The following is a 16456-nucleotide window of genomic DNA, read 5'->3' as shown; positions in this document are numbered from 1 at the left end:
CTAAGAGTTTGCTCCATCCTCACCTATTTCCAGCTCTCAAGTTAACTCCAGCCTCCTGTACACCTGCAGCCTTAGGTGTGCTCACCAGGGGTTTCAGGAGAGAGGCTGGGTGTCACATTTTAGACCATATTTCAAGTAACTTGGTCTTTATCAATGAAGCATGAAATTAAAGATTTGCTCTTAATGGTCTTGTGATCTTTGGGAATGTGCTTCAGTTCTAATGCTGGCTTTTCCTTCTCTCCCTCTTTATCATATTGTTGGAATTACTCACAAAGATTAGAATTGTGCTGCTTGTGGATTACTGCAAAAATCATGTGCTCCCTGAGAAAAAATTATCCTGTGGGAGTCTTGGATGTAAGCATAACTCTAAAGCAAAAGGCTTCACAGAACCTTCGCCACATTGGAGAATCAAAAATAAATTTCTTAAACAAAAAAATCCCCAAAAATCAGCCCAAAGAGACAAGCTCTCAATTACCCAAGAACTTGGGGTTTGGAAAGGAGTTTTTGTAGTCAACTCTGAATATATTATGAGTCATGACAGATGATGATGACAATTCACTCCTCTCAGAGGATTTCTTGAGGAGAAAGGAATGGAAGTGTGTGTATATATTCAACTTACACATGAAATATAAAGTCTCTGTATTTACCTGCAGACACACACTGCTGCAATCCCTCATTTTGGAGCCCCTCACTCAACATTTTGAGCAGCAGCAGCCCTGAACATCTGCCTGTGACTCTCCTGTCCTGCTGCAGGTAGAAGTGCCAGTGCCAGCTGGAGTAAAGGCTGGTGCTCATCTACAAGGGCTTGTACAAACTGCTCACTCATCTCTGAGGAAAAGCAAATGCAGCTGCTCCTTGTAGTACAACAGGAGCAAAAGTGAGAACAAGTGTTACCTTCCAATCCCTTCCAAACCATCCTGTGAATCTATGAACTCACGGCACAAGGTGATGGTCAAATCCAAGCTTTCAGAAGAAAAACAACTCTCCTGGCTTTTCTTGCATCAGATGCAGCTTCACAGTCTAAAACACACCATTACTGAACTGCAGTTCAGCACTTTCCAGAGGAACCCCAAGTGCCTGGGTACCTTTAAGAACCCTTGCTGCCACAAACCTACTCCACACACATCAGACTTCAAATGAAACTTTGTGTTTTCACCTAAACACAGGCCAATGTTTATATATGCTGAACTATAAATAGCATTAAAGCAAAAACTGACAAATTCCAGAAACATGAGAGTTGCTGCAAGGAAACTAATTCCTCCCCAGAGGATACAGCTCCCCCCAAGCCTCACACTGTCCTAAGAGCTGAAGCTACTGCTCAGCCCCTCTCCATCACCACGTCCTACACCTGTGTGCACTCACCAATACTGAGAACATTACATTTCCTGCTAGAATTTTACGTTGATTCATGCAGAAAACACCCACTAAAGGGAAAGGCTGCTGCAGAAATGCAGTATTACATTTGGAGGCAAAAATAGCATTTCAGCATCATTACGTGTTTCTACATAATTAGCGAGAAAAAAAGTGTAGACAGAATTCCTGCTCCCAGCAGCCAGCACTGAATCAGTGAGGAAGTTTAAGCTGTCTGACAGCACTAAGCGTCCTTTAATTTATTGCTGATTCCAATTCCTTTAATGAATACACTGGTTGATCCCAAGTTTCTAGGGTTTTTTTCCTGGAAGTAGCTCCATTTATACCCAACATTTAAACACATTTTCTCTCTCTCCCTACAGGAAGCAAGGAACATGTGTTTCAGGATTGGTGTTATTATGACATATAAACAAGATAACACGCAAACCAGATAACCAAACACTAGTGAACAGCCAGAAGTCCCACACACTCATTTCCCAACACAAATCCTCACCTGTTAATCAGTTATTAGACATTATCTACAGTAAACTTCCAAATCTCTTATCTTGCCTCAAAATATCTCGCCTAGACAAGCCCAGCTTCACAAATTCTCCTCCCAAGACCAAGGACACACAGGGACAGGCAGATTTAGAAAAAGTATTTTAAGTGTCAAATTTCTTCAACTGCCCTTTATCCGATTATCCTGCCTTTATAATCTCTCATCTGAGATCAGCTGCTTGGAACTTTGATCTTCCTGCCAGTTGTACTGAGAGTCCAGAAAATTCTATTTCACATGGTTAATATGGACCAGAACCACAGCAAACATGGGATCAGGATCCAACAACACAGCACTTGGAATCGGGAAAGAGAAGATTTTATTGTGCACTACTTGAACCTGCACACAACATTCTGAATTTATATAACAATAAAAAATAATCAAAAATTTTAGGAGGGAGGTTTTCACTGGGAGGGTGGGCAGGCCCTGGCACAGGTGCCCAGAGCAGCTGGGGCTGCCCCTGGATCCCTGGCAGTGCCCAAGGCCAGGCTGGACATTGGGGTTTGGAGCAGCCTGGGACAGTGGAAGGTGTCCCTGCCATGGCAGGGTGGCACTGGATGGGCTTTAAGGTCCCTTTCAACCCAAAGCATTCCAGGATTCTCTGGAATTGGGTCATTTCAAGTTAAAACAACTGCACAAAAGGTGTCTGTGGCAGGGCTGGACACATGACCACCAGTCCACACAAAATACATCCCTGGGTCAACACGGACCTGGATCAGCCCCAGCAGCTGCTGACAGGATCTCTGTCTTCGAAGGGGAGAGGAGAGGCCTTGGAAAGATTCAGGAAAAATAATGCTGAGAAGGTACAAAAACCAGCATGAGAAACTGATGTGGTGATGCTGCGGCAGGAGTGCAAAGGGCTGGTGGATTGTGATGGCAAACCAAATTCTACAAGGTCCTTGACCTCCTGTTTTACTGATTTCCCCTCAGTGCACACACACAGTTGTCCTTTCCTAGGAATGATTTTGGATTTCTGCACGCAACCTAACCATTTACACTTTATTCTTAGGAACAGAGCAATTAAGCTTACAGGGGCAAAGAGAACATAACACGCCTGCTTCCTGTGTGGGAATGCTGAGACAACTCCAAGATTCCCTGAGGAGCTTGGACATGGCCCATAAAAGCTCTGCTTTTCCCAAGAGTAGGTATTCCCTTCTTCTTCTGGGCCATGAATCCTCCATGACTCTCTGGCTGCACCTACACAGACACTTCAGCTGCACAGAATAAAAACTGTGATTTCTAGAACTTAGTGCTCTGTTATCTTGTGCTGTGCTAGTACTGGCTCAGGGTGTTACAGAACCTCTCTGTCCTCAAACTCCTGCGACACAGATTGAATTGAGATCCTTCTGGTTGGTTGACCAAATTGCTGCTACCTGTAACTCAGCACCCAGTGATGCTGGGAGCATAGAGGCAAGGAAAAGAGCAGAGAATACCCAGTTCCAATGTTTAAAACAACAGCAGCTCATTCACGAGGAATGCAGACATCCTCACTTTGCCAGGACCCCCAAACACTTTAAACATCATGGAATTTTCTTTACATACAGAAAAGATACCCCTAAGCTTTGCTACTCCATATCAAAAGCTAAGCCATGGTACCTGGACCTGCCACAGCTGGAAGCCAAGTCACAAACCTGACAGAGAAGTTTGCTGTGCCTCAGGCAAGTGAGGCCATCACTAATGCAGAGGGCCCTGGCTGCAGCTCCAGCTCCAGCAGCACTTCTCCAGGCTGTTCCCAGCCCCAGCCTTGCGGAGGCTGCTGGAATCCAGCTCTCCCCCAGAGAGGAGATCTGTCCCACCACTGTCTGTCCCACCACTGAGATCTGCTCCTGGGACTTCACCCCCTGTAATGCCAGGGGCTCCTGCAGCAGCATCCCTTCAATCCCAGGACTAACAGGTACTGACAGGTTTCCTGCTCCACAGAAATCATGTGGAGCGCAAGATCAATACATGGGAGAAGATGAGAACCGCCTGAATTATGGGCACTAGCAGCACAGATGGGGCATTTTCCACCTGCTGCTGACATTTTTTGCCTTTAAGGAAAGGTACATCCTGGAAATCCCTTACCACTTCCATGACCTCATGAACAGCAGCCAAGTTAATCCCTGCCTTTAATAAGCTCCCTGCACTGAATGGCCGCCCATTTGATCCCCACTGATACTCCTCTCCTCAACATGGTTTAATACCCGCACAGATTTGGCTGCTCCTTCCAAAGCCATTTCCTTGCTGCAGCACATGACAGTCACACCAGAGATTAGACAAAACCTTGGTGTCCTCCTCTAATCAGTTGGTGGCATCGGAGCAGAAATCTCTTCTAATGATGTTCACTAAGCTGATCAAAAAACAAGCAAGCAAACAGGCCGAGAGTTGTTTATATGGAACTGAGATTAAAAAACAATTAGAAATCATGAAGTAGCAAGTAGCCTTTGCTACACAGGGGAGGTCAATGAAGCGAAGTGAGCACTCGTGCTCAGCAAGTTAACTGCAAAGGAAAATCAACAGTATCCATATTCCACCTCACCCCCCAACAGGGATGCAAATTCAGCGTCAGAACACCCGCACACATATAAAGGTCCTAGGATGCTAATCTAAGACACAGTTTTGGGCTAAACCTGTGTTACCAAGGCTCCAATTGTCAGATTGTCACTCCTCACTCCAAAGACTGCTGCATTTTAATGAAACAATATGTGTGACTTAACATACTTCAGAAACTTTAGTGGGTAAGGGATGCTAAAACCAGAATCTACTCTAGGCCTAAAAAAATCCAGGCCTCTGCCAGAAGACCTTGTGGTTGGTTTATCTGTTTATCCTGAAGTTCAGTTCTACTCAGAATTTCAGCATCCATAACCACAGCATAGTGGTTGAGCTTATTGGAGGCCACTGATTCCACCACAATATCTTAGTTCACAGAGTTTTTAGAGAACGATGAGGAAATGGGGGAGCTCTAAATAGCCAAAATCTAATCAAAGCTTCACTTTGTTAAAAGACATTCGTATCACATGGCCCTCAGGGATTTTTCTGTACACAAAAGAGTGTGGGAAGACTTTGAAGATTACTTTGCCCATCAGGAAGAGCCTGTAAGAGCCAGCTGGGAACCCTCTGGCTCTTCACCCCAAGATAAACAGGTTTTCCTGCAGACCCCAGGAACAGCACTGACTGAGTAAGTTTGGTAATTACAACACAGAATTCAGAGAATCACAGAATCCTGGAATGGCTTGGGTGGGAAGAGATCTTAATGTACATCTCATTAAACCCCCAGCCACGGGCAGGGACCCCTTCTGCTACCCCAGACTGTTCCAAGCCCCGACCAACCTGGCCTTGGACACTGCCAGGGATCCTCTGGGCAACCTGTGCCAGGGTCTCCCCAGCCTCACAGAGAAGAATTTCTTCCCAACACCACAAGAGAATTCCGGATACATTTCAGAAGACTTGGACCACCCCACTAGAGAGAGTTCACATCTCACAGTAGGGCTGCTCTCCCTTCCTCAAGGCTAAACTGGGAGAAGCGACCTCAGGACCCACAGGAGTAACTCCTGCAGTGGAAATACAGCTTCAGTGTTGTATTTAGAATTTGAGTGAGCAGACAAAACTCCAGCTGTTCCTCCAGCTGCGCTGAGACAGCACACCCATAACCCTGACAGGGGTGACAGGGATCTGTCCCAGCCCATGGAATGTTTTAGGCATTGAGACAGCAATGCCGATAACACGGCTGGCACAGGGACCCGGCACAGGGACGGCGTGGATGGAAGCCAAAGAAGGATAACAAGGATCCAGTAAGAAGCTCAACAGAGGAAGCTCTGAGAGTCTGAGAAAGGAAACTAGGAGAGGGACAAAGCTCAGTGCATAAACCAGAAGAGAAACAGACTGAGACAGGCACAGCCCAGACAGATCAGTGACCACTAAAGCACTTCCTACTTCACTGCAGACAGTTTGTTGTTGTTGAGGTTTGGGCTTTTTCCTTTTTCTTTGTTTGGTTGGTTTTTCTGAGTACTCCTTAGGTGATCCAAACTCTCACTTGCAGAAGTGAGAATCACCCATGACAACTGCAGGCCATGGCAGCTCTGCTTAAGGGACAGCAGAGATTTTTATATTATAAAGTTACAAGAAAAAATATTTGGAAGACGGAAAGAACACGCAACAAAGAGTAAATCAGCTTTTGTACTGTATCTGTCAAAAGAGGATTTAGGACATATTACAGACTATCACACTCCTGCATTTCCTAATACCTTTGCAACTTCACTGATTTAACATCATGAGCTTGGCAGCAGGGAAAACAAGACAAACAGTCCTGAAAACAGGTTTAGGTTTCATAGAGAGCAAAATGAAGGACCCTGCTTGAGCATACATAGAATAAATAAAATACAGCAACTGTTGAAACAATCACAGAATCACTAAGGTTGGGAAAAATCTTTAAGAACACCAAGACCAAGTGTTAACACAGAACTACCGAGTCCCAGTGAACCACAGAGATAGAGATTTGGATGGAACATTGGGAAGAAATGCTTCCCTGCGAGGCTGGGGAGGTTCCAGCATAGGGTGCCCAGAGCAGCTGGGGCTGCCCCTGGATCCCTGGCAGTGCCCAAGGCCAGGCTGGACAGGGCTGGGAGCAGCCTGGGACAGCAGAAGGGGTCCCTGCCATGGCAGGAGTGGAACAGGACGAGTTTTAAGGTCCCTTCCCACCCAAACCATCCTAGGATTCTGTGACACTCGTGACATTCTGTGGCATAACTGCATGGCATAAGCCAGAGAGAAAGAAGCAGCCCATAGGCAGTGAGGCTGAGCAGGAGGAGAACAGACACTCTAAAATATTTTACAGTTACTGGTCTAATCACTCCTATTTTTGCAAGAGTTGAAGCTGAGTTGTAGTAAGATCATAACTCACAAGACTCCCCGTCCTATCTGTCTTATTGCAGTTCCAAATCCACCAGGTTACACTTACTAAAACATTGATTTTATTTCATATTTTTGAGTATGTCTCAATACAATTAAACGAAGGACACAAAAATGCATCATCCAACCTAAAATACATAAAGACTAATTAGCACGTTCTTCCTAATTGCCCAACGCTGCCCATGGATTTCCACACAGCTGTCAGATGCAGTCTGTCACCAGACTTGCCATGCTGTCCTGACAGAGGAAATGAACTGCAGAGCACTGCTCCCTCTCTGTGCCACAGCACCCTCAGCGTATCTGTGATGGTGGAGCAGGGAAAGACTGCAAGCAGGTCCTCCCGCCAGCACTCCTGTTATTGTCAGCCCTGGCAGGGCTGGATTGCTGCTACAGCAACAGTGGCAGGTTTTCAAAGAAACTGCAGTGTATACAAGGATGTTTTACACAGCCAAACAGAAAATCTTCCTTCCAGTTCCCCCTGGCTTCAGACAAAAGCAGCAAACCCTAAATCAACAGGCTTCAGGCGCGTGGAGGGAAAGGCAGAGGCCATGGTGCTGCCTGGGCTAGAAACCTTCAGGATTAAAGAGCTGATGTTGGTGCAGCTCCACTCTGCACAGTGCCCAGGGGATCCGAGTGCTCCGTGTGGATGACGGAGCACTGGGCACTAAAATTCAAATCTTGCCTGCAAATGCTGCTACTCCCTGAAATGCACATTCTAATGTGTTAGTGACAGAGAGAGGGGAGTGCTCTGAAAAGCTGTCTCAGAGAAAGATGACCAGTAATAGATAATTAATGATAAAGTCATTAACACTTGATCACAACACTATTATCACAGGATCCCAGGTTGGTTTGGGTGGGAAGTGACCTTAAAGCTCATCTCATTCCAACCTTCTGCCATGGACATGGATATCTTCCACTAGTCCAGGTTGTTTCAAGTCCCATCCAACCCAGCCTTGAACATTTCCACAATATCATTATTTCTTGTACTTAAAAATAAAAATTTAAGCTAAAAGTGGTTTCCTGTATTTTTCTAAAGGACAACTATTACTATCAGAAATGGCAGCATTAAATAGGTAATTTTGCAAGCAATTCATAACCAGCTCCTGCACTATATCCCATCAACCTTCAGAAAATTTGCTAATCTCAATATTCAGGATTCTGCACAGCAGGGTAGAGTTGAGAAATTAATCCTTTTAAAGTTGAATTTCAACAACTGACAAAGGCATGTGTTAGCTGAATTCTATTTATGGCATTCATCCAAATATCAAATAAAGCTTTCCTGGCTGTGTTTCAGTCATCCCCATTCACAGCTCAAAGAGGACTTTTATAAATGTAGACAGGCAGTATAAATCCTGGATCTTGTTTGCATCCAATTTTACACATCTCAGAATGAGAGAACAACATTATTTAGGAATTGTCACTTCAAGGAACAGACCAGTAATGACTTACTGAGACATCTATCCTATGTGGTTGTAAACTCCAGACAGAAACCAAAGAACATAAAAATACACCTAAAATACCACTGTGGACAAGGCAGAGCAGCAGGCAGGCTGACAGAGGAGTAGGTTCATGAACACAATCACAGAATCCCAGACTGGCTGAACTTGGAAGAACCTTAAAGCTCACCTCACTCCACCCGTGCCATGGGCAGGGACACCTTTCACTAGACCAGGCTGCTCCAAGCCCCGTCAACCTGGCCTTGAAATGTTTAAAGAAACCCAAATACCAAGCGATCAAAGAACATCAGTAATAGCTATTTATCAACCCCTTTAAAGCACCTGTGCTGTTTCAAAAATCAAAGTTCACCAGAAACTGAGGCAATCAGGCAGTTCCTTAGGTACAACGCACCACCCGAATTCAGGGACACACAGAATTCACCTGACCCACAGTTTACTGCTGTCTTACAACGTTCCTCAGCCTGTACAGGTTTGCACCATTTTTTCTGAGGGGGTTATTTTTGTCATCTCTTACATTTGCTGTGAGCAAGAAAAGCAGCAGTAGCAATGAAAGACACAAGACTCTTTCTTTTGAGGCTGTACCACAATATTTAAGGTGAAGAACAAAAAGCATTCTGGCAGACTTCCAACACATTGTGGGCACCCCTTGGGTTCAGTATTTCATTACAGACCTGGGACCTGACCAGTCCTAGTAACTCTCAACACGACATTGAGCACCTCGAGCCTCCCTGCCTTTGCTGCCATTAACAGGTATGTCCTTCCATCATCACCAACACTGAGACGAGGCTGTGCTTCCCTCCATCCCTTTGCCTTCTACTCTTTGGTGATAAACACTGCTCTTCAAACCACAGGTGATGTTCAATACACAGCTCTGCTGAGTCTGGCACCTCTCACGCTCTGAAGGGACTGACTCATCAGGGCTATGAGGAACACGCTCAGGAAACCTGCGACAACTACTGCACCTGCAAGGGATTCCTCAGGGGAATAAAGATGGAGAAGGCTCGGGGGGATCTTATCCATGTGTGGAAATTCCTGACAGGAGGCAAGAGAGGCTCCTCTCACCAGTACCCCATGACAAGACAAGAGGCAATGGGCACCAATTAAAACACATTAAATTCCATCTGAATTATCTTATCCATGAGGACAGCCAAGCACTGGCTCAGGTTGCCCAGGGTGGTTGTGGAGTCTCTGTGAGGACAGTCAGACCCTGCTGAGCATGGTCCCAGCACCAATTCCATGATCTCCAGAGGCTCCTGCCAGCCCCAAGGGCTGAGACTGAAAGCTGGCACTGCTTCCACAAGACTCACCCACATCCTCTCCCACCAGCAGAACATCTGACTCTCTTCAGAACTTTAACCTAAATCAGATTCCTGGGCTCTGCATCATTTACTTGTGAGATAAAACCAAGACTATTAGAAACTGTAATTATAAATTCCTCAGTAAATCTCCTTTAATAGGGATACACATTCCAAGGAAAGCTGCCTTTTTTACTCCCTAAGAAACAAAACATACTCAACTATTAGCTGACCTCTTCATTCCTATACTGAAAACAAAGTAAACTTTAAATGACATACAAGTCTTTCTTCACCACATACACAACCAGACTGTGGGATTTCTTGCAAATCAAGAGTCAAAAAAGAACTGAGCTGAAGTCTAGATACTCCTATTCTGCCCCAAACGGTAAGGATTTACACATCTCCACACTACAGGATCCTCACTGCAAAGGCAGAAAACTGCCAGTTAACAGAAGCTCTGGACCCTGCAGCTGATTATTCCCCAATCACCCCGTGGTGCTCCTATCCAAACTCACTGACTCCTGCTGAGTGAATCCACATGCACAAAAACCATCAGGCCTCCACACAGTGAGGGACTGAAACAACTGCAGGTAGTGTCAGTTCTTCTGAACAAGAATGGAAATGCCAACATTTGGAAACATTTTAGGACCATTCTTAAACCTCTCTCTTCCGTATCTTCACCCTCCTGGGCACTGACAGGAGCCACTGTCCATCTTCCCTGTCTGCCAAACCTCCCGACCTTCACCACAACTCAGCCTGCTTTTAGGGCCAGAACCTTGTGCTTCTTCAGCACATCACATCAGTGTCATAAACTTTGCAAGGCAACCCCAAATTCTTTCTAGTTATTTACAAAGCAATCATAAAACCCTTCCAAATGCTGAAGGACAAGTGATGGAAGGGAATGGAGAACAACTACAGAGTGTATTTATGTAAACAGTGACAACATTCCTCAGTCTGGTTAAGTGATATTCACCTCACAGATGCCTCAGAGCTATACAATATAGCAAAATAATGTACCTGAAGTTGGACATTTACATTTTAAACACTGCTAAAGCACTGCTTGCTTTGCAAACAGCAGCTACCGGAGATTTTACTGCGTGTCCATTAGCACTTGCTATTATTACTACACAGCTCAAAGTTGGATCTGAGAGTTTGTTCAAAGCTGCATCTGAGAGTTTGTTTCAGTCAGTTCCTAAAACAATTGCTAGTGACAAAGTGGCCTGACTGTTCAGCCTCATCAGTTTACTCTCTACATACCCACCGAGACAGCACACATGGTAACTGCAGACATGACCACACACCTTACTGCACCTGCACTTTGGCCACTCACCAACTCCTGCTGGTGTTCACCACCACTGCTACACTTCAAAATTAGCTCAGCCATTGCCTTTTTGTACAAAATGAAGTATTAGTTCTCTTTCACTATCCCTGGAGGTGGTTGAAGGAATGAGTGGACATGGCAATAAGTGTTCTTGTCTGGTGAACAAGGTGGGGATCACTCAAAAGTTGAACTCAACCTTAGAGGTCTTTCCCAAGCTGAATGATTCTGTAAAATACATTTCATATAAAACTGCATAACCTGTGTACCAGTGCAAAAGTCAGATCAAGGCTCCAGGATGCCAACCATTTTTAGTTACAGATACCAAAAGGTAACCATGCTGTTGAAAATTTATAAGTAAAGGTCAGATGCTTCATAAAAAAATGAAAAATTTTAACCTACAACCTCAGAAATGTACGATGAGAAAATTCTACTTCTTGACAACACTAATCTGCAATACAGAATCACAGAACCATAAGGAAAGGTTTGGTTTGGAATGTACCTAAAGTTCATCTCATTCCACTCCCTGCCATGGGCAGTGACACCTTCCAATAGACCAGGCTGCTCCAAGCCTCATCCAACCTGGCCCTGGACACCTCCAGGGACAAAAGAATTGGGCAATGTATGGGGATTCTCTAACAGAAAAAATGACAACTTTCAGAGAAGGACAAAGTATCCAAAACAAGTAAAACTGGCAATCACAGACTCCAACTAGTCCTAGAACCAAAGCAGCACAGATTTCTCCAGGGACAGGGCTGCCCTGCCTGCCCAGTCTCGGCACAAGGGCACCGCAAACGCTACCAAGGCACAACACCAGGAGCATTTCTGTCCATGGCAGAGCCAGCTCAGCAGTTTTAGCTCATCTGCTCCCACCTCCACCACTTGGTCCCAGTGCCCCAGAGTCCCCCTTTCCTGCCGGGACACCACTCCTTGTGCAGCTGCACAGTAACCAGACCAGGAAGCAGAACAATGTGAGAAAATCCGATCAGAAGTACAATATCCCCATTCTAGATCAGTTTCCCAATCCCATTCATCTCCCAACCACAAACAACAATTGTGCTGGCAGGATTCAGAGCACAGTCCATGGGTGAGAACAGACGGTGAGGAAAAGGGGCTGTTCAGACAGCTCTGCCACCGGAATATTCAAATTACACCCTGGAAAGCTGTGAATTCAAAGTCCTCCCCCTACCCCCAGCACCACACAATCATCTTGCAGCAACACATTCCAGAGTTTTGTTTTGAAAGCCAATAAAAGAGGAAGATTCCAAGGAGGAAAGGACATTTAAGGAAAGGCTGACGCACAAGTTTAAGAACTTTGGTTGAATCCATTTTGGTTAAGTCAGAATGTCCTGGGGGCAGCTGGCAGAGCTGCAAGGGGTGGATGGAGGGACCCATCCCTCACAGAACACTCAGCACGGCACAACCCCCGTGGCACCTTCTACCAGCTATAAAAATAAGATAAAAATTGCTTCAAAAAGAAGCCAAGTCTGATTTCTATTCCTAAAACCTGCTAGTACTAGTTCTAAAGGTCTACATTATTTTCATAAAGCATCTTTTCCAACCCTCTTTGATAATTTAGTCACTGTCTTACTAGAGTTATCCCTGGGATCACAGAAGAAGAGTTCTGGTAGGGAAAAAGAAAAATCACCAAACCCCACATGTTGTATCCCGATTCCCAGCAAACACAAATGGATTACAGTCATTTCACATTTACGCATGAAGAACGTTTGAGTTTTGGTTATATGACGTTTTTAGGGCAAAAGAGCTATTTATCAGAATACTAACATTCTTCTTGTTGCTACCAAATTCCAGGAAGTCTCTCAGTTTTACAGCCACTCCATTGTGGAAAGCAAAATGCAGGACATGAATAAAAACTTCTAACTGCACTTGTGCTACAGTGCAAAAATGCCATTTTATTAGTACACACACATTACTGGGCAACTCAAAGTGAATGTATTAGCTAAATTAATCCCATGTTTAATCAGATTTAGTCCCTGACATCTGATGAACTGCTTTAATTACAGGTTTTCACCTCTGCCTGCTGCCAACGAAGAGCCAACTTTGCTCTATTTGAATGCTGCAGATGATATTCAACCACAGGACAACCAGCCTCGAGGTTTTAGGTTTTACGCTCCAGTGATTTTTCTACTACATTACTAATCTGTATGCACATTTGGGTTGGTTTATTCCAAAAAGGACAGTGTGTTATGTAAAGATGGGAAAGAAACATACTACAGCCTAAATATTTTCAGCATGAAGTGATGCATATTTTTGTTTATATCTTTAACTTCTTAGCAGGAGATATCATCCTTCTGCAATGGTTACAAAGCATTTCTTAATTATTATACATTATTTAATATTGACTATACATTAAAAGACTTGTTTTAGTCCTTCACACAAGTCAGCTCCTTAGGGCCTGTGGATGAGCTCCAGCAACAGGCCCTGGAATCCACACTTCCCATTTCTTTCACTTTTAACAGCTACAACCAATATATGAAACATTTAGAAATCCTGCTGCAGAGACCTGCAAATTCAGTACAGTTTCACTATCATTTTAAGCCAATATAAGCTGCTGAAAGAACTAGTCCCACCTTTCCCCAAGGCCAGTTTCCACATGTCCCTTCCTTGAGTCAGCACGAGCCATTCATGAAGACCCACAGCAAACACAGGACACTCACCCCATTAAAAACCAACATTTCTCCTCCCCTTTTCCTTTGGGAAAGAAAAAGGGAGAAGCTGAGTTAATTTTAACATGATCAGCTCCCCAGTCCAGCTCACTGTGGCCACGTCAGAGCTGGCATGAGCAGAGCCACGAGGAAAAGAGGAGCACACAGCTGCCTGAAGTGTGCACATGGGAATTCACTGGGGCTGGAGCTGCTCCTGGAAACACACCTACAGGGGCAGAAACTGCAACAGAAAGTATTGAGATACTCAAAGAAAACACTCTGCGTCCCAAGATACGCATAAATGAAAAGAAATTACTGGAATGAGTTATCAGAGCAGAGTTTACATTATGGACTCTCACTGCGGGGTGAGTTTATATTACCCACTCACACTCACCTGAGGCGTGGCGGCTTCCAGAATTTTGTTTGACTTTTTTTAATGAGAATGGGAAAACAGAATTCTTAACTGAGATGGTGGTGCAAGCCAAAACTTTTAACACATGGTGCGGGGACAGGCTGATGACGTAAGTCAGTTTGTCCAGAGAAGGGGAGAAAAAAAATCACACCACTAAAAACTCCAGCGGCTGGGTTTCCAAATGTAACTTTGCTATTTTGTTAATTGGTGCCCGCAGACTCAGCCACTTTAACTCCACCAAACCAAATGTTCTCTGTCAGAAACCCCAGCAGCTCCACAGACCACACCAAGCTGAGGTTCCCTCAGAAGCTCAGAGCCCCCCGGCGCCCAACAGGGAGGCTCCCAAGGCCGGGATCACCAGCCACAAGCACCGGGAGCACAGGAATGCCACCGAGAGGAGAGGGACTGGCCCCAGCTCAGCCTGGGGCTGGATTCCACCCACGGGGCGGCTGTGCTGTTAAAAGCAGAGCAGTTAGAAGAAACTACTCGCTCTAACACACCCTCATCATAAATGCATATTTGTGGTTCTCTCACTGTGTTCAGACCTTTCCCTTTATCTCATCAGTTGTACTTGTACCCTGAGCCAGAGCACTTGTCCACAGGATAACTTATCTGTATCTATCTAGGAAAAAAAAAAAAAGTACACTGGAGCATGTTCTGATCAGTCAGAGAACCAGTAACGCCTTTTCCTAAATTTCAGCTAAAATCACACTCACAGTCACTTTGTTATTCATTCTCAAGAAGTATATTCATTGGTTCTGAAGTTCCAATTGCATTTCAACTTATCATCTCCTTGATCTTTTGTTGTGACAAAATATGAAAAGCAAAACTTGCTTTAACCTCTTTATAACCCCTGTCTGTGTTATACACCTCTGCCGTGGCATCTTGCTTGGATCAAGAGCTCACTGTGACCACAACATCCTTCCCTCGACCTCTTCCAGCTCTGAACCCATATCTCTGCACCGGAAGAAAAATACACTCTTGATTAATCAGTTTGAGACTCATTTCCAACCTGAAACACTCAACCATTCCATTAAATACAAATAAATAAAAGAGAATTCACAGTGAGATTGGGCAGTTCAGATGTTCTGCTCAATTAACAAGTCCTTGAAGCAATTTCGTGATTTACACAAAAGCTTTTTATTTCCACTGTGTTACAAACTAACAGTGCACACTTCTCAAATATCCAGTAGGATAAATCATAACTTCAATGGGGTTTATCACCTGTATTTATAATTGAATTACCCTGTTCCAAAATACTCTTCCTACTGCTGGCACAAGGACTGAAACCAACTGGAACACATTGTGCTGGGCAACCAGAAAGCCTTGAGCCCCTCTGGTAACATCCTAAAAAAAACTTACAAGCTACCAGTGATAACTTTAAAGAGAGAGACAATGACTCTGAGCAGTTTAATTCATTAAAGTCTTTTTATTTCTCATACCTTCATCTCTTACCAACGCACAACTCAAAGTTAATGACCATATTATAGTCCTAAAAAAATTAAATCTTTACTGTTAACCTGTTAATGCTGTAACAACATTAAACTGGCTTAAACCTTCACTTCAGGGTAATAAGAGATTTTTCCATTTATTTCATTATACGGCCCCAAAATTGCTCCCCTCACCAGCTGTACTGCGGGCAGGCGTGTGCAACAAACAACTAATAAACTACTAACTGGTACTTCTAGTATCACAAACTAATAGTACTGGCTTTCAAGTCTTTTAAACACGAGAAAATGAGTTAAAAACTCTGCAGTACGTAACACTTGTCCTGATAGACTTACCCATGTTCACGTGCACTTGTCAGAGCTCAAATTCGGTATTATGAAAACAAAAATTAATCTAATTTACTTTTAAACCCACTCCATCCCCTCGGGGTCCAGCTTTCCCCAGACAATGCTGCTTTACCCCGGTGCTCGGGGATAACGCCCGGCGATGCTCCGGGCACCGGGACCCAGGACGCTCGGCTCGCCGGGCTCCGCTCCCGTTCCCACCCCAAACCAGGGCATACCGAGCCCTCCCGTTCCACCGAGCCGCGTTCCCGGGAGCCTTTACTGAGCAGCTCTGGGGGTCCGCACCCGCCCGCACTCCCCGCTAGCTCCCGCTCCAGGCCGGAGCGTGTCCGTGGCCGCGGCCGGGCAGAGCCGGGGCCGGGAGGGACCCCGGGCGGGCCGCAGCCCCCCGCCGCCGGCCCCGCCGCCGGAACCTGTCGGGACACATTCTTGCGGCGGCCGCGGCCGGGCCAGGAATGCGGCCGGGAGAGCCGGGGCGGCCCCGCGCGGCCCCGGGGCCCCTCCGGCCGCGCATCCCGGGGCGGGGGCGGCGGGCAGGCGATGCCCCGCGGGGCCCGGGGCGGCCCGGAGCGCGGGCCCGGCGGTACCGGCGCTGCCCCCCCCACAGCCTGCCACGGTCACTCACCCTTGGAGTAGAGCGACTTGGGGGACTCGAGGTCGAGGTCGGCGCTGAGCAGAGAGATGAAGTCCGAGGGCATCGCAGCTCCGCGGCCCGGCGGGGG

At 45.6% G+C, this 16456-nt stretch overlaps 1 protein-coding gene across 1 annotated transcript in view; it reads right to left on the bottom strand.

The window, feature by feature from the left end:
* NFAT5 (nuclear factor of activated T cells 5) overlaps positions 1-16456 on the bottom strand; it is a 54325-nt gene extending 37869 nt beyond the window's left edge. Inside the window, exon 1 of the mRNA XM_066557709.1 lies at positions 16360-16456. Within this exon, the coding sequence (XP_066413806.1) occupies positions 16360-16432 (73 nt within the window). The 5' untranslated portion in view covers positions 16433-16456. The remainder of the gene's footprint in view (positions 1-16359) is intronic.

This window comes from Molothrus aeneus, chromosome 11, assembly GCF_037042795.1.
Source record: "Molothrus aeneus isolate 106 chromosome 11, BPBGC_Maene_1.0, whole genome shotgun sequence".
NCBI lineage: Eukaryota > Metazoa > Chordata > Aves > Passeriformes > Icteridae > Molothrus > Molothrus aeneus.
The sequence above is the reverse complement of the archived record's forward strand: the minus strand, read 5'-3'. Positions and strand labels throughout refer to the sequence as shown.